At 48.2% G+C, this 24,954-nt stretch overlaps 1 protein-coding gene across 1 annotated transcript in view; it reads left to right on the top strand.

Annotated features, from left to right (window-relative positions):
* The first annotated feature begins 2,763 nt into the window (after window positions 1–2,763).
* LOC138762487 (villin-1-like) overlaps window positions 2,764–24,954 on the top strand; it is a 47,645-nt gene continuing 25,454 nt past the window's right edge. The window contains exons 1-12 of the mRNA XM_069936239.1: window positions 2,764–2,859; window positions 4,161–4,235; window positions 5,113–5,309; window positions 6,244–6,352; window positions 7,220–7,330; window positions 8,615–8,817; window positions 10,094–10,172; window positions 11,628–11,726; window positions 21,394–21,547; window positions 21,677–21,777; window positions 23,348–23,485; window positions 23,939–24,097. Of these exons, the coding sequence (XP_069792340.1) occupies window positions 2,764–2,859; window positions 4,161–4,235; window positions 5,113–5,309; window positions 6,244–6,352; window positions 7,220–7,330; window positions 8,615–8,817; window positions 10,094–10,172; window positions 11,628–11,726; window positions 21,394–21,547; window positions 21,677–21,777; window positions 23,348–23,485; window positions 23,939–24,097 (1,521 nt within the window). The remainder of the gene's footprint in view (window positions 2,860–4,160; window positions 4,236–5,112; window positions 5,310–6,243; window positions 6,353–7,219; window positions 7,331–8,614; window positions 8,818–10,093; window positions 10,173–11,627; window positions 11,727–21,393; window positions 21,548–21,676; window positions 21,778–23,347; window positions 23,486–23,938; window positions 24,098–24,954) is intronic.

Genomic DNA, 24,954 nt, shown 5'->3' with positions numbered 1-24,954 from the left:
TGCCTCGAGGGGTTGCAGACTCCAGGAAGTGGAGGACTGGCATAGGACACCAGAAAACAGGGAGACCACATTGAAGAATGAGAAGCAGAGGAGATGACCCATAGGATGGTGACCAAGGGAGCGGGGCTGTGGCCGACTCGAGGCGAGGAACCCATGCAGGCTGCGGGCCACTGGCGACTGCGGTCAAGGGACTCGGACCAGGCTGCAGACCGCTGGAGTCTGGCTGAAGGGGTACCAGGTATCCAAACTGGGACGCGAGAGGGTACCGAGGGCGCGAAAGAGTCGCTGATCATGTCAGAGGTTCGGATCTGAAGCTCGAGCTGCTGATGGTTTGGACTCGACTCTGGCGGCTGGAGGAAAATCCTCGGACACTCAGTGACTCTGAAGGGACTCCTTTTCTCTGATTGTAAGGGGCGCTGGGCAATTTCTGCTGATGGCGAATCTTCCTGTAGATTAAAGGAAGTTCGTGTAATATCACATTTCTGTTTGATTACATGAGAATGAAAATAATCTGGAAGGAGATCACTCAAGCTTCTGTTGATGAGTGAGATCTCTCCTTTGCATTTGCAGTTAACCCCCTTGGTTCACCATGACGGACCAGAATACTGTCATCTCCAGGATTCTGAACAAGATAACGCCGGGCATTCAAATATGGCGAATCGAGGCAAGTGAAAAGGGGCCCGATCAGTGATGCGGCGGAGGGGGGCGAGGTGGATCTCCAATCTGGTTTCACTGGGCACCACAGTACACTCTGTACAGTTGCTGGGAGATGATTTTGGGAGATGTGACTTTCTCGGGAATTATTGTGGCCTTAGTTAAATCCCCTCAAAAGGACAAGTCAGCCAAGGCTTAACCGACGGGGACGAAGATGCAAGGATCCAGGTGAGGATGGACGGATCAATCACTCAGGGACTTTATAAAGCATAGAACACAACAGCACAGTAGAGGCCCTTCGGCCCTCGATGTTGTGCCAACCCATATATCCCTTCCTACCCCATATTTCTCTATTTTTCTTCCATCCATGTGTCTGTCTAAGAGTCTCCTAAATGCCCCTAATCTTTCAGCCTCCACCACAATCCCTGGCAAGGCATTTCAGGCACCCACAACTCTCTGCATTAAAAAAAAACTTACCCCTGATGACTCCCCTAAACCTCCCTCCCTTCACTTTGTACACACGTCTTCTGGTGTTTGCTGATCCTGCCCTAGGAAACAGGTGCTGACCGACCACCCTATCGATGCCTCTCATAATCTTGTAAACCTCTATCAAGTCTCCTCTCATCCTTCTTCGCTCCAAAGAGAAAAGTCTCAGCTCTGCTAACCTTGCCTCATAAGACTTGTTTCCCAGTCCAGGCAACATCCTGGTAAATCTCCTCTGCCCCCTCTCCACAGCTTCCACATCCTTCCTATAATGAACGGAACACAATTCTCCAACTGTGGACTCACCAGAGATTTGTAGAGTTGTAACATGACCTCTCGACCCCTGAATTCAATCCACCTATTAATGAAGTCCAGCATCCCATAGGCCTTCTTAACTATCTTATCAACCTGTGCGGTGACCGAGGGATGTATGGATTTGGACCCTAAGGTCCTTCTGTTCATCCACACTCTGTACTCATTACCTTATACTCAGCCTTCTGGTTAATCCTTCCAAAGTACATCACCTCACACTTATCCGGATTGAACTCCATCTGCCACTTTTCTACCCAACTCCGCATCCTGTCTATATCCTCTTGTAACCTTTGACAACCTTCAGCTCCATGCAAAACTCCTCCAATCTTCGTATCATCCACAAACTTACTGACCCATCCTTCCGCCTCTTCATCCAGGTCATTTATAAAAAGAGCAGGGTTCCCAGAACAGATCCTTGTAGCACTCCACTAGTCATCAACCTCCAGGCAGAATAATTTCTTTTCACTATCATTCTCTGTTTTCTTCCAACAAGCCAATTTTTTTATCCATACAGTTATTTTTTTACTGATCCCGTGACTCATGACTTTCTGATCGAATCTCTCATGAGGGACCTTGCCAAATCCCTTGCTAAAATCCATGTAGACCACTTCTACCACCCTACCCTCATCAATTTCTTTTGTTACCTCCTCAAAAAACTCAATTAGATTCATGAGGCTCGACTTTCCCTTCACAAAGCCCTGCCGACTGTCCTTGAGTAGACTAGACTTCTCCAAATGCTCATAGATCCTATCCTTTAGAACCCTCTCCATTAGTTTACACACCACTGACGTAAGACTCACCGAGCTAGAATTCCCGGGATTCCCCCATTACCTTTTTATAAAAAAATATTTTTAATTGAGTTTAACATACAAATTCAACATCGTCTAATAGAATTCACAAGAGGTCATATCATATATGAAATACAATCGTAAATCAAAAACCTGTCCATAGTTATTTATTTAACAAATATTTCTTTAAAGCATCAAATTCTATCAATATTTCTCATAATATACTCAGATATAACACTGAATATAAATAAATGAGACTGAATTAACCATCCCTCGATCTAAACAAAGGGGAAATTCTCTCTTGATTAATGATATGATACTTGACAACCATGTTTGAACCCATATTTAACCAGTTTAGAAAATAAAGAAAAAAGAAAACTAAACTAAAATGAATCAAACCCCTCCCTCTAGACAAGGTTAACGTAGAATTGTAAAGGAATGGATCGAATAGCGACCTTCACGCACCAGACAGAGAGGCTAAGGAGTGTCCAAACCTCTGACATCTTCCAATCATGAATAGTAATGTATGAACGGGCCCCGCATCTTCTATATTCGATATTATATCAACTTTTCTCCAAGCTTAAACAGGATAAAACTTGACGTATCCACTGGGCATGAGCAGGTGAGGAATCGTCTTTTCATTTCATTACAATTGCTCGACTAGCTATCAATGAGGTAAAAGGTAAAATTCTCTCCTAATTTGAAGTCAAAAGTATATCTTCTTCTCGAGAAAAGCCAAGCGAAACGATGAAGGCACAGTTCTAATTCAAGCTTTAAAATCTTAGGTAAATTCTCAAAGATATCTTTCTAAAATATTTCTAAATTAGGACATTCCAAAATCATATGAATCAATGAGTCATTGAAGATTTTACTTGCATAAAGGATCAGCATCCGGGTAAAAATGAGAGAATTTAACTTTGGACATAGGTAACCTATGCACCACCTTGAATTGTAACACAGTTTAATTTCGATCTCACCGCAATCAAGGTCCTTCTCATGAGCCCTTCCTGTTTCCTGCTTCCTCTATCTAATGTTTGTTTCCTTCTTCCTCTTGACTTACTGCCTGACCTGTTTCGTCAGCCACGGTTCCCTTTTCCTACCATCTTTTCCTTGTCCCTGTGGGACAAACCAATCCTGAACCCTGCACAAGTGGTCCCTAAACTTCCTCCACGTTACTTCCAGGCTATCACCCTTAAACACCTGTTTCCAATCTATTCTCGGAAGTTCATGCCTCTTCCCCTTGGACAGTGAGGTAGGAGCTTCACTCTGTGTCTGATCCCAGGAGTGTGTGATGGGACGGTGTGGAGGGGGCTTCACTCTGTGTCTGACCCCGGGAGTGTGTGATGGGACGGTGTGGAGGGGGCTTCACTCTGTGTCTGATCCCAGGAGTGTGTGATGGGACGGTGTGGAGGGGGCTTCACTCTGTGTCAGATCCCGGGAGTGTGTGATGGGACGGTGTGGAGGGAGCTTCACTCTGTGTCTGATCCCAGGAGTGTGTGATGGGACGGTGTGGAGGGGGCTTCACTCTGTGTCAGATCCCGGGAGTGTGTGATGGGATGGTGTGGAGGGAGCTTCACTCTGTGTCTGACCCCGGGAGTGTGTGATGGGACGGTGTGGAGGGGGCTTCACTCTGTGTCAGATCCCGGGAGTGTGTGATGGGACAGTGTGCAGGGAGCTTCACTCTGTGTCTGACCCAGGGAGTGTGTGATGGGACAGTGTGGAGGGAGCTTCACTCTGGGTTTGACCCCGGCAGTGGGTGAAGTTTACAAACTGAGACATAAATACCTGCTGTAAGTAAAAAAGTTTCATTGTGAATGTTTTCTTTATTATTTCCCAATCACTCGCTGCTTCTGTAATAACTCCAACAGGACAACAGTGTGTGTCAAGTTTCCCTTTTGATTTATCATTTCTTTTTCATCATAGAACAAGTTGTTGGTTCCTGTTCCTCAAAGGTCTTACGGCAATTTCTATGAGGGTGACTGTTACATCTTGTTTGCAGTAAGTAGATTTTGCAACACCTCAGACCCCTTCTCCTCTGGTAGCCAGTCAAATAAGGTCTTCGCCTTGTTTCTAACCCTTCTTGCTCACCAAAGAGCCTCATCCCCCAGCACACGCTCTGTTCTCGCTGCTGCCATCAGGAAAATAGTATCGGTGCCACCAGACTCTCACCCACCAGGTTCAGGAAAAGCTGCTCCCCCTCTGCCATCAAACCCCTCATGTTAGGTCTGCTTTGTTCATGAATGAGTGAGACAAACACCAGACTGAGTCGAAATCAGGGTTCTTTGTTCTTTATTACCGGATTGTAACACTTGCGACTAACCATGTTAGTCGGAGAATGCATTCTGCCGTTATCAGCAAAATGGTGATTTTTTATACCCTTGGATATGTGCTTAGAACATCATCATATCATTACTTGTCCAATGACTAAAACTGTTGCTATCCTTTCCCTGCTAGCTTCCTGCCTCTCAATCCATCAATGTCTCTTTTATCTTGTAAGTACAAGGATGCATTCACATCTTGTTACAGCCCTGCACATTCCCATCTCATGATGTTTTACCTTACACTCAACAGCAAAATGCAACATTGAAGGGACTCTTCGTTGAGCATATTATTTATTACTGAATATTAGTTCTGTAAATGCACAGTCAGTTTGCGCTTCCTTCTATGTTTTCATTTCTCTCTTTTGAATTCGTATTTTGAGTACAGATTTTGGCACTACCAATTAGTGGTAACTCTGTCTGGCCCATGGGAAAAAGAATTTCCGGGTTGTATGTGATGTCGTGTATGTACTCTGACCATAAATTCAAACTTTGAACTTCATAATCTGCCGAACGAGGTTCTGCACCAGGAAACCAGTATCTCCTCTTCTCCACAGGCCCGCAGAACTGGAAGTTCCTTCACCTATGACATTCACTTCTGGATCGGAAAGGACTCGACACAAGATGAGCAGGCTAGCGCTGCCATCTACACCGCGCAAATGGACGATTTCCTCGGAGGGATGGCGGTGCAGCATCGGGAAGTGCAGAGATACGAGTCCCAGACGTTCAAGGGCTATTTCAAGAAGGGCTTTATGTGAGTGGCAGTGGCCTTTAATGTTTTCAGGCTGTGCGAGTGATCACGTACGTTTTCTGGATCAGTGTCCAGCAGCAAGGCCAGCATTATTTGCTTGCCCCAAATTGGCCTTGAGAAAGTTGGAGGTAAGCTGCCTTCTTGACCTGCTGCAGTCCCCCACAGCACTGTTTGGGGAGAGAGACCCAGGATTTTGACCCATAAGACTCCAAGCAGAAATAGGCTATTCAGCCCATCGAGTCTGCCCCACCATTTAATCATGAGCTGATTCATTTTGCCCCACTGCCCGGCCTTCTTCCCATAACCTTTGATGCCCTGGCTAATCAAGAACCTGTCAATCTCTATCCTACTGAGGCTGGAAAGCAGATGATTCTGGGAATGGAAGGGTTATCATATGAAGAGGATTTGACAGCTCTTGGCCTGGACTCGTTGGAATTTAGGAGAATGGGGGGGGGGATCCCATTGAAACACTTCGAATGTTGAAAGGCTTGGACAGAGTAGATGTGGAAAGGTTGTTTTCCACGGTGGGAGAGTCTAGGACAAGAGGGCACAACTTCAGGACTGAAGGGTGTCAGCTCAGAACAGAGATGCAGAGGAATTTCTTCAGCCAGAGGTGGTGAATCTGTGGAATTTGTTGCCATGGGCAGTTGTGGAGGCCGGGTCATTGGGTGTAATTAAGGCAGAGAATTGACAGATTAGTCAGGGCATCAAAGGTTACGGAGAGAAGGCCGGACAGTGGGGCTAAGTGGGAAATGGATGGGCTGAATGGCCCCTATATCTTGTGGTATAAATGACGACCAGGGGTTGAGATGGTCAGTACTCATGCCTACGTCTCTGGATAAAAGATGCCAGTAGGACTTCTTCCCTGAGAGAGACAGTGAGTTGGTGAACTGGGCTGACTATTGGCTACAAACCTTGCCTTATTTTGTTTTAACAGTTACAAGCGGGGAGGTGTAGCGACTGGTCTGAAACACGTGGAGAGCAACTCTTACAATGTTCAGAGGCTCCTTCACGTGAAAGGGAGAAAGAATATACAAGCTGGTGAGGTGAGTACATAATCCCCTAGTTGACCTCTCCTGCCATTGTCACAGTCAGGGTGCCTCATGGTCACTGGCCCTTCAGCCCACTGTCTATGCTAACCATATCCTCCCATTGGCACCAATCCTACACTGATCCCATTTTATTCTCTCCACATTCCCATCAACTCCCCCCAGATTCTACCCCTCACCCACGCACCACTGAAGCGGTATAACAGGCGATTAATCCATATGCCTTTGGGATATGGGGGGTGGATCTTCTGGGGGATACCCAGACAGTCATGGGAAGAACATGCAAACTCCACACAGACAGCACCGGAGGTCAGGTTTGACATGATCATAGAATCAGAGAAATATGGGAGCAGGGGAAGGCCATTCAGCCCTTCGATTCTGACTCCACCATTCAATACGATCATGGCTGATCATGTGACCCCAGTCCCCCACTCCTGCTCTCTCCCCAAACCCTTGATTCCTGTGGTAGAAGTCCGTAAATCCGGGCTGCTCTGTCTGGATTATCAGAATTTCCGGATTCTCCGGCGATACTTTTAAAATTCAAATTTAAGGAGGAATAAAGCGGTAAATTTTGATCGTTTATTCATGAGCAAATGTTTCGTGTATAAAAATGAGCAGTTTTAAAGAGAAAATTAAAATTCCAGCGTGCCCCCGTGGCGCACAAAAACCTGCTACGGTTTGAGATTTTCAAAAGGTCCGGATTCTTGGGACGTCCTGATTTCTGGCATCTGGATTTTTTCTGTATTTTTCTCCCTGGATGTTGCCTGACCAGCTGAGTCCTCCAGATTAAGGTTCCAGCATCTGCAGGTCTTGCGTTCTTGGCTTTGGAATGGACGTCTGATTGGCTCTCATTGATCTCTTCAGGTCGAGATGAGTTGGCGAAGCTTCAACCAAGGAGATGTCTTCTTGCTGGACCTGGGGAAGCTCATTGTGCAGTGGAACGGCCCACTGAGCAATCACATGGAGCGCCTGAAGGTATCGCAGGCAGTGGGTTTGAGGAGCGGGATCAGCTAATGGGGTTGGATGGGGGGAAATGATCTCTGAGTGGGACTTCTGCTCTTAATTATGGCAGCATTGATGGTTCATTCCAGTCATCTATTGCCACAGATAGACCAAACGGTCTGAGCGAGGGAACCCATTCCTACTCTGGTTGAGGGCCAAGGTGATTGGTCCAACATCACCCAGGGTGTGGATGGTCTTCAGGCATTGCCGTCAGCTAAATTTTAATCCTTGGATTTGCACCTGCCTCTCACCCAACATGTCTCTGTCAGCTCACAGAGAATGTAGAACATAAGGCTGGCCCTTTGGTCCACAATGTTATGCTGACCTATGTAAATCTACTCCGCAACAATCTAACCCTTCTCTCCCTCATACCCATATCTTACATCCATGTGGCTGTGTCAGAGTCTTTTGAATGTTACAGCCTCCACCACCACCCCTGGCAAAGCATTCCAGGTACCCACCACTCTCTGTGTGTAAGCAACTTTACCTCTGATGTCTCCCCTAAACTTTCCTCGCCTCACCTTAAACAGACGTCCTCGGGTATTTGCTATTGCTGCTCCAGGAATAAGGTACTGGTCTGATGAGGGTCCTTAAGGATAGAGGCTGCTTTCTTGAGACACTTCCTCTTGTAGATGTCCTCGATGGAGTGAAGTCTGATGCCCATGATGGCGCTGGCCAAGTTAACATCCTCTGTAGCCTTTTCCTGTCCTGTGCATTAACACCTCCCCACCAGTCAGTGATGCAACCAGTCAGAATGCTCCCCACGGTGCACCTGTAGAAATTTGCAAGAGTCTTTGGTGACGGGCTGAACCTTGTCACCAAGACTAGCCGCTGGCGAGCCTTCTACGTGATTGCATCAACACATAGGCTCCAGGACGAATCTTCAGAGATGTTGACACCCAGGAATTTGAAGTTATTAACCCTTTCCACTGCTGACCCCTCGATGAGGACTGAGTGGCGTTCTCAGACCAGAGTTTGTGGACCGTCCCACTCTCCAACTAATTTTCCCATTGAACTGTTCTTCCTGCAGTTCTGTCAATTCCACCACTCACCTGGTCTAGGGCCAAATTACAGTGACTAATCAACCCAGCGACCAGCACGTCGTTAGGATGTGGGAGGAAACCAGAGGAGGGAACCAACAGGGAGAATGTGCAAACTCCACGCAGACAGGGCCGGTGGTGGGGATCGAACTGGGAACTCCAGAGTGGCGCTCCAGTGACACCACTTGAAAGGGGTATTTGATCTTGTCGTTTTCAGGCAATGCAACTGGCCAAAGACATCCGGGACCGAGAACGCGGCGGGCGTGGACAGATCGCGGTGGTGGACGGGCACAGCGAGAGTGAGTCTCAGCAATTGATGAACCTCATGAAGTTCATGCTGGGAGAGAAGGTCGAGATCAAGGCGGCCATTCCTGATGAACTCGTCGATCAGCATCAAAAAAGAGCCGTCAAACTTTACCGGTGAGAGCAAGAACCATGCATGGAGTGGGCTTGTTGTGTGGATTGGAGGCAAGGCCAACATTCTTTCTCCATCCAGCAGGCTTAGAAGCAGAAGTAGGCCACTCTGCCCATTCGAATAATGGCTGATGTGTTCTTCCCTTCAACCCCATTGTCCTTCCTTCTCCCTTTAATTTTTCAGACCCTGACTAATTATGAATTTATAAACCTCTGCTTTAAATCTGCCCAATGACCCGGCCTCCACAGATGCTTGTGACAATGAATTCCACAGATTCACCTCCCTCTGGCTGAACTAATTTAATTTAGACATACTCCATGGTAACAGGCCATTTCGGCCCATGAGTCCGTGCAGCACAATTTACACCCCATTAGCCTATAATCCCTCAGTACGTTTTGAAGGGTGGGAGGAAACCGCAGGCCCCGGGGAAAACGCTCACCGACACGGAGAGAACGTACGAACTCCATACAGACAGCGCCAGATCCAAATTTGGGTCACCGGTGCTGTTACAGCATTGCACTAACCGCAAAGCTAACACGTGGTGGTCCTCCATCCTTCCGAGCCTTTCCTGTCCGTTCACCTGTCCTTCTTTGTTGTCATTTCCTCCACCTCTACCACTTCCTCCGGCAGCTCGTTCCACACACACATCTCCTTCTGTGTAAAACAGTTGTCCCTCAGGTCCCCTTTAAACCTTTCCCCTCCGACCTATGCCCTTGTAGTGAACTGGAAATTCACTACTGATGTGATGTCCTCCCCCGACTCTGCTCCCGCATATCCCGATATTAACCCGGGATCCCCGCCAATACCCCAGTTCAGTCCAAAGACTACTGGGTATTATTCTTACTGGATAAAAGGGTGTTGTACTCTCTCTCTCTGGTCTTGAATGCTCTCATTCACACTACAGCCCTCTTGAACCGTGAAAAGGACCACCCTTATCCATGTCCTCATGAGCTCCGTGGTGTCCCCTCTCCACCTCCTATCCCCGGGGGAGTAAAAGTCCAGGCCGATCTAACAGAACTCAAGTACCTCCAGTCCCATGACTCTTTATCCAGTGGGAGCTAAGTGCCCTACCTCTGAAGAGTGGTTTTCAAGTACAAAGTCAGTTTAATGTCATCCAATTGCATAATCCGCCCTCTGTTGGAGCCGGATCTGGCGTTGCAGTCGTGGGTCAGTCGTGTGAACGGGGGCGGGCTAGCACGCAGCATTGAGGAGCGCCAGCGCTTGATTGTTGCTGGTTTGGTTGGTGGCCAAGACACACACTAACCTCCCAATTCTCCCCAGAGTGATGGATTCAGAGGGAAAACTGGTGGTCCAAGAAGTGGCGTCGCGACCACTGACTCAGGACTTGCTGAACAGTGACGTAAGTGGTGCCAGTCTTGATCCACCTCCCAAAGACCGACTGATCTTACTAGAGAAAATGGGGTGGGTGGGGGGCACGAGGGAGGAGTTTGCAGATGTAAACCAAGCTGAGGACAACTCATCAAGCTTAAGTTCAAGTTTATTTACCATCTGATTGTACAAGTACAACTCGACGAAACAACTGGGAGTGTGTGATCCCAGCTATTGCAGCGGACAGAGACAAGGGCTCAATGAAGCGATCTCCCAGAGACCACCCATTTCAATCCCCCGCCCCATTCTCTTGCTGATATGTCTATCCGTGGTCGCAGACACTGCCTAACTGAGACTACCAGCAAAGTGGAGGAAAAACACCTCGTCTGTCTGGGCACCTTCCAAATGGACGGCATTGACCTCCAGTTTCCGTGAGCCTACCTGCACCCACCCCCCCACTCTCCCGTCTATCCCTGTCTCCATTTTTCTCTCTCCCTCCCTCCCTCTCCCTCTCACCCTCTCTCCCCTTTCCTCTCATTCCCTCCCCCTTCCCTTCCCTCCCTCTCTCCCTCTCTCTTTCCTTTTCCCTCTCTCTCCTCCCCCCCAGATCTGGTTTCACTAAACAAAAAAAACAAACCCCCTCCCCCAGTTAATTCTCACCTTTCCTCTCGTGTCCAATGATCACCTTTTGTCTGTAGGTCTGCGCTCCTCCCCCTGCCCTTTCTTCCCTCCCCCACCCTTTTAATTCAGATGCCTGCCTGCTACTTCTTCCCACCTTGAGGAAGGGCTCAGGCCCGAAATGTCGGAAACATACCTCTACCTCCTGTGGACGCTGGGAGACCGGCTGTGTTTTTACACCCTCTATGTTGTTCCTTTTCCTGAATGGCAGAGGATCCACTCTGCTTCTCTCCCCACAGTTGCTGCCTGACCTTAGTGCCTTAGTTTTTTGAATATTTTATTTATAATTTTCCAGATTTGAACTCAAGCAGTTTACAACATTGTTATTATCGGTGATTACAGATCTGCACCAACTACAGCTTATCCATACTCATTCTGTAGAGGTCCCTCTGCCGAATCCAAGCCTATTGCCTCTCCCTCCCTCTTTCCCCCCCCTACCCCCCATTCCCTTGACATCTACTGCTTAACACTCAACCAATCAAAGAAAAACACAGGTCATTAAAAACACAACAAAGGAGTAAATCATCTCGGGGAGTTGTAGGTCTGGTATAGCTCGGCGGAATGAGACGAACCCCCACCCAACCAGAGTTGAGGAGGAAGCAGGATAAGCCGGGCAATGAGGTGCAATTGTCCTCTTTATGGCCGTGCTTCCATGGAGTTCAGGTACAGTTGCCAAATCTTTTGGAAAGCGCCGTACCTTCCCCTTAAGTTATAGGTGATTTTCTCCAGGGGAACACAGACCTTTTTTGCCTTGGTTTCAAATGTAATTTGTCTTGTATTAAAATGCATCTGAAATTTTTCTTTCAAGGAATGCTACATTGTGGACCAGGGTGGAGTGAAAATCTTTGTGTGGAAAGGGAAGAAGGCTTCTCAACACGAACGGGAGAGCGCTCTCATCCGAGCGATGGTAATTATTGTTATTAACCTGCCTTCTGTATCTCTTCCCAATCCTCAAATGTGAGGGCACAATGGAAACATTTTAAGTGGGGGGGGGTGTAGCATTCTGACATGGATTGAGGAAAGATTGGGGCCTACAGGAAGTAAAAAGTGGGAAATCTCTAAAATGCATATATTTTAATGCAAGGAGCATTGTAGGGAAGGTGGATGAGCTGAAGGTATGGATTGATACTTGGAAGTATGACGTGGTAGCGATTAGTGAAACATGGTTACAGGAGGGATGTGACTGGCAGCTAAACATTCCTGGATTTAATTGCTTTAGGTGGTGATAGAACCAGGGAGGCAAGAGGGGGTGGGGTTGCACTACTTGTTAGAGAAAACATTACAGCGGTGCTTAGGTGCAATAGAATAGAAGGGTCGTCCAGGGAGGCTATTTGGGTGGAATTTGAGGAATGGGAAAGGGGAAGGGGTGTATTCTAGACCACCGAATGGGGAATGCAAATTAGAGGAACAAATTAGTAGGGAGATAGCAAATATTTGTAATAAGCACAGGGTAGTGATTGTGGGGGATTTTAATTTTCCGAATATTGATTGGGAAACCCATTCCGTGAAAGGGCTGGATGGGTTGGAGTTTGTAAAATGTGTGCAGGATAGCTTTTACATCAATACGTGGAGGTATTGATCGAGAGGGAGCTGTGTTGGATTTACTGTTGGGGAATGAGATGGGTCAGGTGACAGAGGTATGTGTGGGGGAGCACTTCGGGTCCAGTGATCATGGTGCCATTAACGTCAAGGTAATTATGGAAAAGATTAGGTCTGGGCCCAGAGTTGAGGTTTTTGAGTGGGGGAAAAGCTAGGTTTGAGGAGATGCGAAAGGATTTACAAGGGATGGATTGGGACAATTTGTTTTCTGGGAAGGATGTCATAGAGAAATGGAGGGTCTTTTAAAGGAGAGGTTTTAAGAGAACAAAATCTTTATGAACCTGTTAGGTTGAAAGGTCAGGTCAAAAGTTTGAGAGAGCCGTGGTTCTCAAGGGATATTGGAAACGGTTCGAAAAAAGAGGGAGTACTACAATAAATATAAGAAACAGGGAAAAAGGAGATGTTTGGGTACTATATTGAATGTAAAAAGAATCTTAAGAAAGAAATGAGAAAAGCTAAAAGGTATGAGATGGCTATAGCAAGCAGGGTGAAAAAAAATCCAAAGGGTTTCTACAAATATGTAAAGAGCAAAAGGAAAGTGAGAAATAAAATTGGTCCAATAGAGAATCAGAAAGGACAAATGTGTGTGGAGCCAAAAGAGATGGGGGAGGACTTGAACAATTTCTTTTCCTCAGTATTTACTGAGGAGAAGGATATTGAACCGTGCAGGGTAAAGGAAGCAAAGGGGGTAAATATGGAGACTAGAGTGATTAAGAAAGAGGTAGTAATGGAGGTTTTGAAACATATAAAGGTGGATAAGTCTCCAGGTCCTGACAGGATTTTCCTCAGGACCTTGAGAGAAGTTAGTGAGGAAATAGAGGAGGCTCTGGCAGTGATTTTTCAAATGTCATTAGAGACGGGTATCGTGCCGGAGGATTGGCGTGTTGCGCATGTGGTTCCTTTGTTTAAAAAGGGTTCGAGGAGCAAGCCTAGCAATTATCGGCCTGTAAGTTTGACGTCTGTGGTAGCTAAATTGATGGAAAGCGTTCTTAGATATAGTATATATAAGTATATGGACGGACAGGGTCTGATCAGGGACACTCAACACAGATTTGTGTGTGGAAGGTCGTGTTTGACCAATCTTTTTGAATTTTTTGAAGAGGTGACTAGGAATATTGATGAGGTTAGAGCAGTGGATGTTGTCTATATGGACTTCAGTAAGGCTTTCGATAAGGTTCCCCATGGGAGGTTAGTTAGGAAGGCTAAATCCTTGGGTATTAATTTGGAGAGAGTCAAATGGATTCAACAGTGGCTGGAAGGAAGGTGCCAGAGAGTAGTAGTAGATAATAATTGTTTGTCAAGATGGAAGCCGGTGACGAGCAGTATACCTCAGGGTTCGGTATCGGGACCGTTGCTGTTTGTCATATATATTAATGATCTGGAGGATGGGGCGGTAAATTGGATTAGTAAATATGCAGATGATACTAAAATAGGGGGGGATTGTGGATGATGAAGAGGGTTTTCAAAGATTGCAGAGGGATTTAAACTGCTTAGAGGAGTGGGCAGAAAGATGGCAGATGGAGTTTAATGCTGATAAATGTGAGGTGCTTCATTTTGGAAAGAATAATCAAAACAAGACCTATGTGGTAAATGGGAGGGTGTTGAACGATGCAGTGGAGCAGAAAGATCGAGGAATAATGGTGCATTGTTCCCTGAAGGTAGGGGCGCATGTGGATAGGGTGGTGAAGAAGGCCTTTAGTATGCTTGCCTATATAAATCAGTGCATAGAATATAGGGGTTGGTAGAAATGATGAAACTGTACAAGGCATTGGTGAGGCCAAATTTAGAGTACTGTGTGCAGTTCTGGTCACTGATTTATAGGAAGGACATTAACAAGATAGAGAGAGTGCAGAGAAGATTTACAAAAATGTTGCCTGGGTTTCAGCATCTGGAATACAAGGAAAGATTGAACAAATTAGGTCTTTATTCCTTGGAACGTAGAAGGCTGAGAGGGGATTTGATCGAGGTGTTTAAGATAATGAGAGGGATAGATAGAGTTGATGTGGAAAGGCTTTTCCCATTGAGAGTAGGAGAGATGGATACAAGAGGTCATGGGTTGAGAGGTGACGGGCAAAGGTTTTGGAGTAACATGAGGGGGAACTTCTTTACTCAGAGAGTGGTTACTGTGTGGAATGGGCTTCCGGGAAAGGTGGTGGAGGCCGGGGAAATTTTGTCATTTAAGAAAGAGTTGAATAAGTATATGGATGGGAGGGGGTGGAGGAATATGGGCAGATAAGTGGGATTAGAGGAGGGGACTTGGATCAGTGCGGACTAGAAGGGCCAAATTGGCCTGTTTCCGTGCTGTAATTGTTATATGGTTATATGGATATAGACTTGTTTCTCAGCAGGAAGAGGGAGTGGGATCAGCAGAATTGCGAGCATTCGTGATTGGGGTCCCATCTATTCATTCTATGGATCAAAGCTGCAGCCAAAGAAACAAGATTCAAGATTATTTTATTGTCATGTAATAAAAAAGATGTAATATTACACAAAATTGCACTGAGGCTGCCGTAAGGCAGAGTCGCCATCAGCAGAAATTGCCTGGCACTTCAAACCAAATGAGAGTCCCTTCAGAGTCGCTGCATGTCCATGGATTCTCCTCCAGCCCCTCCCGCAGCCACATAGACCTCGGTCCAAACCACCAGCAACCTCACGCTCCAGATCCAAACCTCCGACGTGATCAGGAAGCCTTCAGCGCCATCCCGGATCGCAGTACCCCTTCAGACCGTCTCGACCCAGGCCCCAGCAGTTCACAGCCTGGTGTGAGTCCTTTCGCCACAAGTCGCCCCGCAGCCCGCGGAGATTCTTCACTTCGACTAACCACCAGCCTGCTGCCTTCAGCCGCAGAGCCCCTCACTGGGTCGTCTCCTTTGCTTCTCCATCCCAAACGGAGGGTGGGCTCTCCGTATTTTGGTGCTCTGTGCCAGTCGTCTGTTTCCCCGGAGTCTGCAGCCCCTCAAAGCTGCGATCAAACACACGTGGTGCCATCTTGGGCTCTGATACCTCGGTCATAGAATCACAAAATGAACCACCGTCAGCTCCTTTAACAATCTTTTAAACTCTACGCGGAACCACTGCTGATTTAACTTTGCAGTGGGACCCCACGGGAGATCGGTTTGTCTCTGCTCCCCGATCCCCGTGGGTCCACGTCAGTGGCAGCACTGCCATGTTTAGGCACGTAACACTTCTAAGTCTGCTGACGATGAAAAGATGGCTGTGAATTGCAGGAGTGCGCAAAGGGCTTCAGTGCAATTTAGACATCGAATGAAGTCGGCCGGTTCAAGGCCGGCAGACAAAGGAGAAGTTATCCCTCTCAGTGGGGGAACAGCAGCCAAGCGGATAGAGTCAACGTCTCCCGGTGCCAGAGATCTGGGTTCGGTATTGATCTCCGGCACTGTCAGCACGGAATTTGCACATTCCCCCCTCGTTGCTCTGGTTTCCTCCCATGCCCCAAAGATCTGTGGTTTAGCCGGTTACTTGGTCCTCAAATTACACCTCAAGGTCTACTCCACTGAGTGCACAAAGTGAGGCTAAGGTTCCCAGTGTGCTCTTGAGGTGGTGCTCCCAATAATGAACTCTTCTCAGATCTTCTCAAAGATCCCACCACACTATAAGACCATAAGACAGAGGAGGAGAATTAGATTATTCAGCCCATCAAGTCAGCCCATCATTTAATCATGAGCTGATCCATCCTCCCCATTCAGCCCCACTGCCCGGCCTTCTCCCCGTAACCTTTTATGCCCTAACCCTAACCCTAACCCTAACCCTAACCCTAATCTGTCAATCTCTGCCTTAAATACACCTGATGACCCAGCCTCTACAACCTCCTGTGGCAACAAATTCCACAGATTTACCACCCTCTGGCTGAAGAAATTCCTCCCCATCTCTGTTCTAAGTGGACACCCTTCAATCCTGAAGTTGTGCCCTCTTATCCTGGACTCTCCCACTGTGGGGAACAACCTTTCTACATCTACTCTTACCACACCTTTCAATATTCAAAATGCTTCAGTGAGATTCCGCACCGCCCCCCAACATTCACCTAAATTCCAACAAGTCCAGGCCAAGAGCCGTCAAACGCTCCTCATATGATAACCCTTTCATTCCCAGAATCATCCTGGTGAACCTCCTCTGAACCCTCTCCAACGTCAGCACATCCTTTCATAAATGAGGGGCTCAGAACTGCTCACAATCCTCCACATGGGGTCTCCACAGGGCCTAATAAACCTCAACATCACATCCCTGCTCTTCTATTCAATTCCTCTTATTGAAAAGGACCTGATAGTTTTCCCCATGGTCCTGCCCAATATCTGTCCCTCATCAACAACCAAATGAGAGTATCTGGTTACTCTCACCTTGCTTAGATGAGAGGGGTATGAAAAGCTATGTTCCAGCTGCAGGTCAATGGAACTAAGCAGAATGGTTTGTAACAGTCTAGATGGGCTGAAAGGACTGTTCCTGTGCTGCGGTTTTGGGAGTCAGCCGCGGGGTGCTTGTGCACTGGGGCCTTCTGAATTGATGAAAGCCTTCCCATGGCCACCAGGTAGGGCAACAAAGGTCTGCTTGAGTTCATGGGTCAGGAACAGATTAGGGTTAGGGTTAGGGTTAGGGTTAGGGTTATGGTTAGGGTTAGGGTTAGGGTTAGGGTTAGGATTAGGGCATGAGTACAAGAGCATGGAAGTCGTGTGGCAACGAGAGAAAACCTTGGGTGAAGCTGCACTTGGAGCATTGTGTGCAATTCTGATCACCCCTCCGCAGTAAGGGTATGGAGAAATGGGAAAGGAGACAGGTTTACCGGGACGTTGCCTGGATTAGAGAGCATGAGTCATGGGGAGAGATTGGACAAACTAGGCTGTTCCCTCTGGAGGGTCAGAGGCTGAGAGGGAGACCTGATAGAAATGTGTAAGATTATGAGAGGCATTGATAGGGGATACCAAGGGTAAAATGTCACACACATTGGAGGAAATGTGTTTAAGGTGGGAGGGGGGGCGGTTTACAGGATATGTTTGAATCGGTTTTTTGCACAGAGAGTGGTGGGTGCCTGGAGTAATGGTGGAAGCAGATACAGTTCATTTACTGTAACTGCAGACCATGTGATCGTGGTAAAAACACAGAACTGCTGGAGGAACTCAGCTGGTCTTGCAGCGTCCATAGGAGGTAAAAGGTGTTTCAGGCAAAGAGCTCAGGCCTTCATGGGTCAGGGCAGCGATACATCTTTTCCTCCTACGACGCTGCGAGACTGGCTGTGAGTCCTCCAGAACTTCTGTGTTTTTACTACAATCACAGCATCTGGACGTTGAGAGAGACATCCTTATCTCAACACCATGCCACTAGACATCTCTTTCCTGTATTCTGTCTGATTGTTATTACGCGGCACATCACTGTGGTGCTGTCGGTGAATATGATGGAGTTGGAAGTGTATGTAGCTGTATTGCTGAGGTAATAGAGGCCACATAGTATGAGACTAAAAACATCTCCATGAAGAGCACTGGTGGCGCGTGTGATCATGGAGGAGATGCTGTTCCCCATTTTCACTAATTGCAGTCTGTTAGAAAGGAAGTCAAGGATCCATTTACAGAGGAGATGCTAAGTCCTAGAACCCCAAGTTTGGGAATGAGTTTGCTGGGAACTACGGCATTGATATTGCAGGAGTAGTGTAAGAATAATCGTCTGACACAAGTGTCCTTAGTAAAACACAAAAGTCTGCAGAGGCTATGATTGTAATAAAAACACACAGAAATGATGGAGGCCTCACTGTGCCCATAGGAGGTAAAGACATTTCAGGTCTTCCTGGACAGGGCAGTGATATATCGTTACCTCCTACGGATGCTGCGAGACCGGTTGATTACTCCAGAGTCTCTGTGTGTGTTTTTACAATTTCAGTTTTTCTTTGCAGACACCTGTTCAGATGCAGCAAGTAAGAATTTTGGTGCATACGTACATTGTACAATGTGTATGACAATGTGATCGTTATTAATTATTATTCCATTTAAGAGGCTTCTAGAGCAGCAATTCGCAACCGTTTTTTGGGTGCTCCCCCTTAGGACTGCTCAATTTTTGTGGTCCCTGTTCCTTGTGAAATAGATTTCCTTTCTGGGCCCCACGCCCTGTGAAGTAGATTTCCTTTCTGGGCCCCACTCCCTATGAAGTAGATTTCCTTTCTGGGACCCGCTCCCTGTGAAATAGATTTCCTTTCTGGGCCCCACTCCCTGTGAAGTCGATTTCATTTCTGGGCTCTGTTCCCTGTGAAGTAGATTTCCTTTCTGGGCCTCGCTCCCTGTGAAATAGATTTCCTTTCTGGGCCCCACTCCCTGTGAAGTCGATTTCATTTCTGGGCCCTGTTCCCTGTGAAGTCGATTTCCTTTCTGGGCCCCGCTCCCTGTGAAGTCGATTTCCTTTCTGGGCCCTGTTCCCTGTGAAGTCGATTTCCTTTCTGGGCCCCGTTCCCTGTGAAATAGATTTCCTTTCTGGGCCCTGTTCCCTGTGAAGTCGATTTCCTTTCTGGGCCCTGTTCCCTGTGAAGTCGATTTCCTTTCTGGGCCCTGTTACCTGTGAAGTCGATTTCCTTTCTGGGCCCTGTTCCCTGTGAAGTAGATTTCCTTTCTGGGCCCCGTTCCCTGTGAAATAGATTTCCTTTCTGGGCCCTGTTCCCTGTGAAATAGATTTCCTTTCTGGGCCCTGTTCCCTGTGAAGTCGATTTCCTTTCTGGGCCCTGTTCCCTGTGAAGTAGATTTCCTTTCTGGGCCCTGTTCCCTGTGAAATAGATTTCCTTTCTGGGCCCTGTTCCCTGTGAAGTCGATTTCCTTTCTGGGCCCCGTTCCCTGTGAAATAGATTTCCTTTCTGGGCCCTGTTCCCTGTGAAGTCGATTTCCTTTCTGGGCCCTGTTCCCTGTGAAGTCGATTTCCTTTCTGGGCCCCGTTCCCTGTGAAATAGATTTCCTTTCTGGGCCCTGTTCCCTGTGAAGTCGATTTCCTTTCTGAGCCCTGTTCCCTGTGAAGTAGATTTCCTTTCTGGGCCCTGTTCCCTGTGAAGTCGATTTCCTTTCTGGGCCCTGTTCCCTGTGAAGTCGATTTCCTTTCTGGTCCCTGTTCCCTGTGAAGTAGATTTCCTTTCTGGGCCCTGTTCCCTGTGAAGTAGATTTCCTTTCTGGGCCCCGCTCCCTGTGAAGCAGATTTCCTTCGTGCTTCTCTCGTACTGTGATGCATTGTAGCAGCAGTGAGCAGACACAAACTCGAAGACTGTACAACAGGCTTTATTTGGCTAAAAGTTTCTGCTACAGTAGTGACTGTGATGGTGGCTCAGGAGAGGCCGGCTCATGACCATATCCTAGTTGGGTGGTCGACAGCCGGCCAGGTGGAGTTAGCCTCCTAGGGATCTATTCAGGTCGGCTGATGGACAGCTGGCCAGGTGTGACATGTCCTCTGGTTGTCTACCTGCAGGTACAGAGAGATATCCCCCTGCTGTTGGCTAGTGGTCATATCACCACACCTACTGACTACATTATAAAATGATTTCAATCTGTGCCCCCCCACTTGAATGTGCTGAGTACCCCTGTGCCCCCCCATTGAGATTGGCTGCTCTATCTGACTCTATACCCTCCTTCATCAGAGGATTACATTAATGAGCAGATGTGCTAGACCACACATGTCAAACTCTGGCCCGCGGGCTGATATAATTATATTTGGCCCGCAAGATCATTTCAAAAATGTATTAGAGGTGGCCCGCCCTGCAGCGAGAGCCGATGCTGTTTATTGGTAATGTCACCCCCACCATCCTCCCCCTTCATTGCACATCCTTCCCCATTGTAACACGAGAAATTGTAACACAAGAAGTCTGTCGATGTCATCAGCCGGCAAGCCGGTTGGAAGGCTCCCCGCACAACCAGTCACTTCTCCCACCTGTCGAGCGGTGCGGTGCGGCGGATGGGCGAGCGCCTGTGATTTCCTGTCAGCGCGACGGGCATGGCAGGCTGCGCACGGCCCCCGGGCAGCGCGAGCCCCGCGCAACTGGCACCGGACGGCCCTTCCACAGCGCGAGCGCACTTCTCCCGGTCGCCACGGCCTTCAGCGCTTGCACCCGCGCGGACCCCAGGGACGGCTGGTTCGGCCCTGCACGTGAAGAGAGAGATGGTGGCTGTCCGCAAAGGCTGATCGGCAGCGCGCTGGACCTGAGTGGGCGGGTAAGCAGGGGTGGGCAGAGGGTGTAGGTGAGGATTAATGGGCAGGGGAAGTTATGGTGGTGCGAGGGGCAGTTAGAGGGAAGGATGAGTAGAAGGAGGGGTGGATAGGGAAGAGGTAAAAGGGGAGGGGCAGGGTGAGTAGGGGAGGGGTGATTAGAGGGTGAGAGATGGGTAGAGGGAGGAACAAGTTGAGGGGAGAGGCAGTAGAGGGGCGTGTATAGGATGGGGTGGGTAGAGGCAGAGCGAGTGGAGTGAGGGGTGAGTAGAGGTTGGGTAAAGGACTAGTCAGGTAGAGGGATGGTGGGTCGAGGGTGAATAGAGGCCTAGAGCCTGAGGAGTGAGCAGGAAATGCTGAGTCCTGATGCAGGCCAAAATGGACACAGCCTGTGAATGCTGACTACATCTCCACAGGGATCAAATATGTTTCCCTCAGGTCAAGCAAAGGGTGAACTTGAGCTACCTACTCCTGACCTGTAAGATTATCCTCCTAAAGTTATATCCTAAAGTTTAACATTACATATGTTGAAAGAAGAGAAAACATGCAGATGTTGTTGAAAAATTTCAATAAATATTTAGTTCGGCCCTCGACTTAGTCCAAGTTTTTAATTTTGGCCCTCCGTGAATTTGAGTTTGACACCCCTGTTCTAGACAGATGTTCATATTTAGAGAGCCAGGGGATAGGGATCATGTGTAAGCTGCAGTTTCAGTTTAATTTGGGGCATCATGTTCAGCACAGATTTGTGGGCTGAAAGGCCTGATCCTGTGCAACGTGACCTAACTGCTCGGTTCTGTTCTCAGAGCTTCGTTACGGCCAAAGGCTACGCTACCCACATGAACATCGAGGTGGAGAATGAGGGCGCGGAGTCTGCTCTGTTCAAGCAGCTCTTTCAGAGGTGGACAGTGAAGCATCAGTCGGTTGGCCTGGGCAGGACCCACAGCGTGGGTAAAATCGGTATGGGAGCCTCCCGTAGAGTGGGCGGTGGGGGGAGGGTGGTGGTGGGCTAAGGACTGGGCATCTGGGCAGAAGCATGTCCATCAGCCGGCGTTGTCTGACACCCTCTCCCATTGCTTCTTCCCCCAGCTAAAGTGGAGCAGGTAAAGTTTGATGCTCTGGAGATGCATGCCAATCCGACACTGGCAGCTCACGAGAGGATGGTGGACGACGGCTCTGGGGATGTGGAGGTATTGTTGGTCTGTTACATAATCTCCTGGATGGGTTTAAACCCCCACACCTCGTCCCATCCTTCTCCCAATCACTAAAACCTTTCAGCCCCACTGTAAAGATGGCATGGTTAGCCTAGTGGTCAGCGCAACACCGTTACAATGCCGGTGACTTGGGTTCGAATCCCGCGCTGTCTGTAAGGAATTTACACATTCTCCCCGTGTCTGCGTGGGTTTTCCCCAGGGTCTCTGGTTTCCTTCCATCATTTGAAACAGTACAAGGGTGTAGGTAATTGGGTGTAATTGAACAGCATGGGCTGTTACTGTGCTGTATGTCTAAATTTAATCCTTGGCTCCTCTTAATCATACATCCCTATCTCTTTAACCCTAATGACGAGTCTGACCCAAAAAATTGACCATTCTTTGCTCTTTGACCTGCAGAGTTCCTCCAACAGGGTGTGTGTTGCTCCAGGTTCCAGTGTCTACAGTGTCCCGCATGTCTCTTTGATGCTAGGTTTGGTGACAGTGTATGCGGGGGAGGGGGGGTGGCTATCAGTGGGCTAACTGAATGGGCACGAACATGGCAGTGGGAATACAATGTGGCAAAGTGTGAGGTCATCCAATGGGGACATTTAAAAGACGTCAAAGGGAGATGGAGAAGCAGGTTGTGTTGAGGAAACACTGAGGCTGCAGAAGGACTTGGACAGATGAGGAGAACGGGCAGAGAAGTGCCAAACTAAACACAATGTCGGAAAGTGGATAGTCACGCACTTTGGAAGAAAAAACAAATGGGGAGACTATTTCTAAATGGGGAGAAAATTGAAAATCCCCAGATGCAAAGGGACCTGGGAGACCTCGTGCAGGAACCTGAAGGTAAACGCAGGTTGAGTCGGGGGTGGGGGGGGTGGTGGGAAGAAGGCAAATACAATGCTGGCGTTCATTTCAAGAGGATGTGATGTTGAGGCTTTATAAAGCACTGGAGAGACCTCACTTGGAGCAGTTTTGGGCTCCTCATTTAAGAAAGGACATTGGAGAGGGTTCAGAGGAGGTTCACAAGGATGATTCTAGGAATGAAAGGGTTATCATATGAGGAGCGTTTGACAGCTCTTGGCCAATACATACTGATATTTGGGAGAATATGGAGGATCTCAATGAAATATTTTAAATGTTGAAAGGTGTAGACAGAGTAGATGTGGAAGGGTTGTTTTCCATGGTGGGAGAGTCCAGAGCAAGTTCAACTACAGGATTGATGGGTGTCTGCTTAGAACAGAGAAGTGAAGGAATTTTTTCATCTGGAGGGTGGTAAATCTTTGGAATTTGTGGCCACAGGTGGTAGCAGAGGCCAGGTCATTGGGTGTATTTAAGGTGGAGATTGATAGATTCTTGATTTGCCAGGGCACCAAAGGTTATGGGGAGAAGGCCAGGGAGTGGGAGAATGGAGAATGGATTAAATGGCAGGCCAGACTCGATGGGCTGAATAGCCTATTTATCCTCCTATTGTCTTCCCTTCCGGGCAGCCAACTGGTGAGACTTTTCTGCACTCTCTCCATTGCTACCTGGTATGAGAAATGTTGTTCTGCTTGGCTTGCAGGAGTGGCGGGTGGAGGCCGAGGAACTGGTTCCAGTGGAGAAGAAGTGGCATGGCCTCTTCTACAGCAAAGAGTGTTACCTGATCATGTATACATACATGGTAAACAGGAAGCCTCACTATATCCTCTACATCTGGCAGGTATGGCTACACCGTGCACCTACAGGCAGAACCACCGCCCCCTCCCCCCCTGCCCACACTCTGATTCTGATTCACCTGATGCCAATTCGCAAGCTGAGGTCTGCGGGACTTGTATGTAATGTACCTTGTGAAAAGAAACGGCCCCAACACCAACCCCTGCGGAACACCACTCGCAAGCAGTAACCCACCAGAATTATCTATCCAGAATGTTCATTGACCGCCTTTTGTCTTTCTCAAACATAATGTGTTAATCAGGTTTATTGCCATGAAAATGTGACATGAAATTTGTGGTTTTACAACAGAACTACAGGTGCAAAAATTAGTGCAAAAGAGGAGAAAGTGAACTCATGTCTGTGGGTCATTGTCCGCTCAGAAATCTGATGGTGGAGGGGAAGGACCTGCTTCTGTTCCGCAGGGCGACTGTAACCTGTTTGTTGCTTTGTGTTGTTTCAGGGTAGCCATGCCAGCCAAGCGGAGATCACCGCCTCTGCCTATCAGGCCATTATTGTAGACCAGCAGTACAACGGTGAGGCGGTGCAGATTCGAGTGACCATGGGCAAGGAACCCAAACACCTGATGGCCATTTTCAAGGGGAAACTCATTGTTTTTGAGGTAATGTTGCTGAGGAGGACGGCAAAGGAAGTGAGCCTTCCACTCTCCTGGTGGGGGGGGGGGGGGGGGGGGGAGGGGCACTGGGGGGTGGTGGTGGGGGCAATGTGTACAATGTGATCCAAGCATCCTCCACCAGGACTCAGGGATGAAGGTGTTGTCTGGGCAGATGGGCCAATCCAGCATCCTCCTACTGTCCTCACCTTCCAAATATTAAAGTTTTAAAAAATTTAGATAAACAGCACAGTAACAAGCCCTGTCAGTCGACGAGCCTGCGCTGCCCAATCACATCCAATTAACATACAACCATGAACAGTGGGAGGAAACCAGAACACCCCACTCAGACACGGGGAGAACGTACAAACTCCTTACAGACAGCGCAGGATTCGAACCTCAATCCTGATCACTGGCGCTGTAATGGCGTGGCACTAACTGCTACGCTAAGTGTGCCATCCTCTCCCAACTGCCTGAACTCTCTTCCTCTTGACTCTCAGACTGGCACCTTCCCACCCACTGCCTCTGTCTGTCATCCCTCGGACCCCACCTCCGCAGGTCCACCAATCCTCCACTGGCCCCTGTCCAACCCCTCCCACCCTATCCCCATTACACTGGCCATCTTCCCTCCACACTCTCACTCAATGAAGGGTTCAGACATCAACGTTCACGGTTCTCTTTCCCCCACGGATGCTGCTCAACCCGCTGAGATCCTCCAGCAAACGATTCAATCAGTAGAAGAATCCTGTGTGGTTGAATCCTGCTGTTCGCCTTTTGACATCCTGACCCCACATGGGCCGATACAGCAGCTACTACTCCAGCAATGTGGGCTAAAATGCCGACACAATGATGCAGTGGCAGATGCG

The sequence above is a fragment of the Narcine bancroftii genome, chromosome 4 (assembly GCF_036971445.1).
Source record: "Narcine bancroftii isolate sNarBan1 chromosome 4, sNarBan1.hap1, whole genome shotgun sequence".
In the NCBI taxonomy this organism is placed as follows: Eukaryota; Metazoa; Chordata; class Chondrichthyes; order Torpediniformes; family Narcinidae; genus Narcine; species Narcine bancroftii.
The sequence above is the reverse complement of the archived record's forward strand: the minus strand, read 5'-3'. Positions and strand labels throughout refer to the sequence as shown.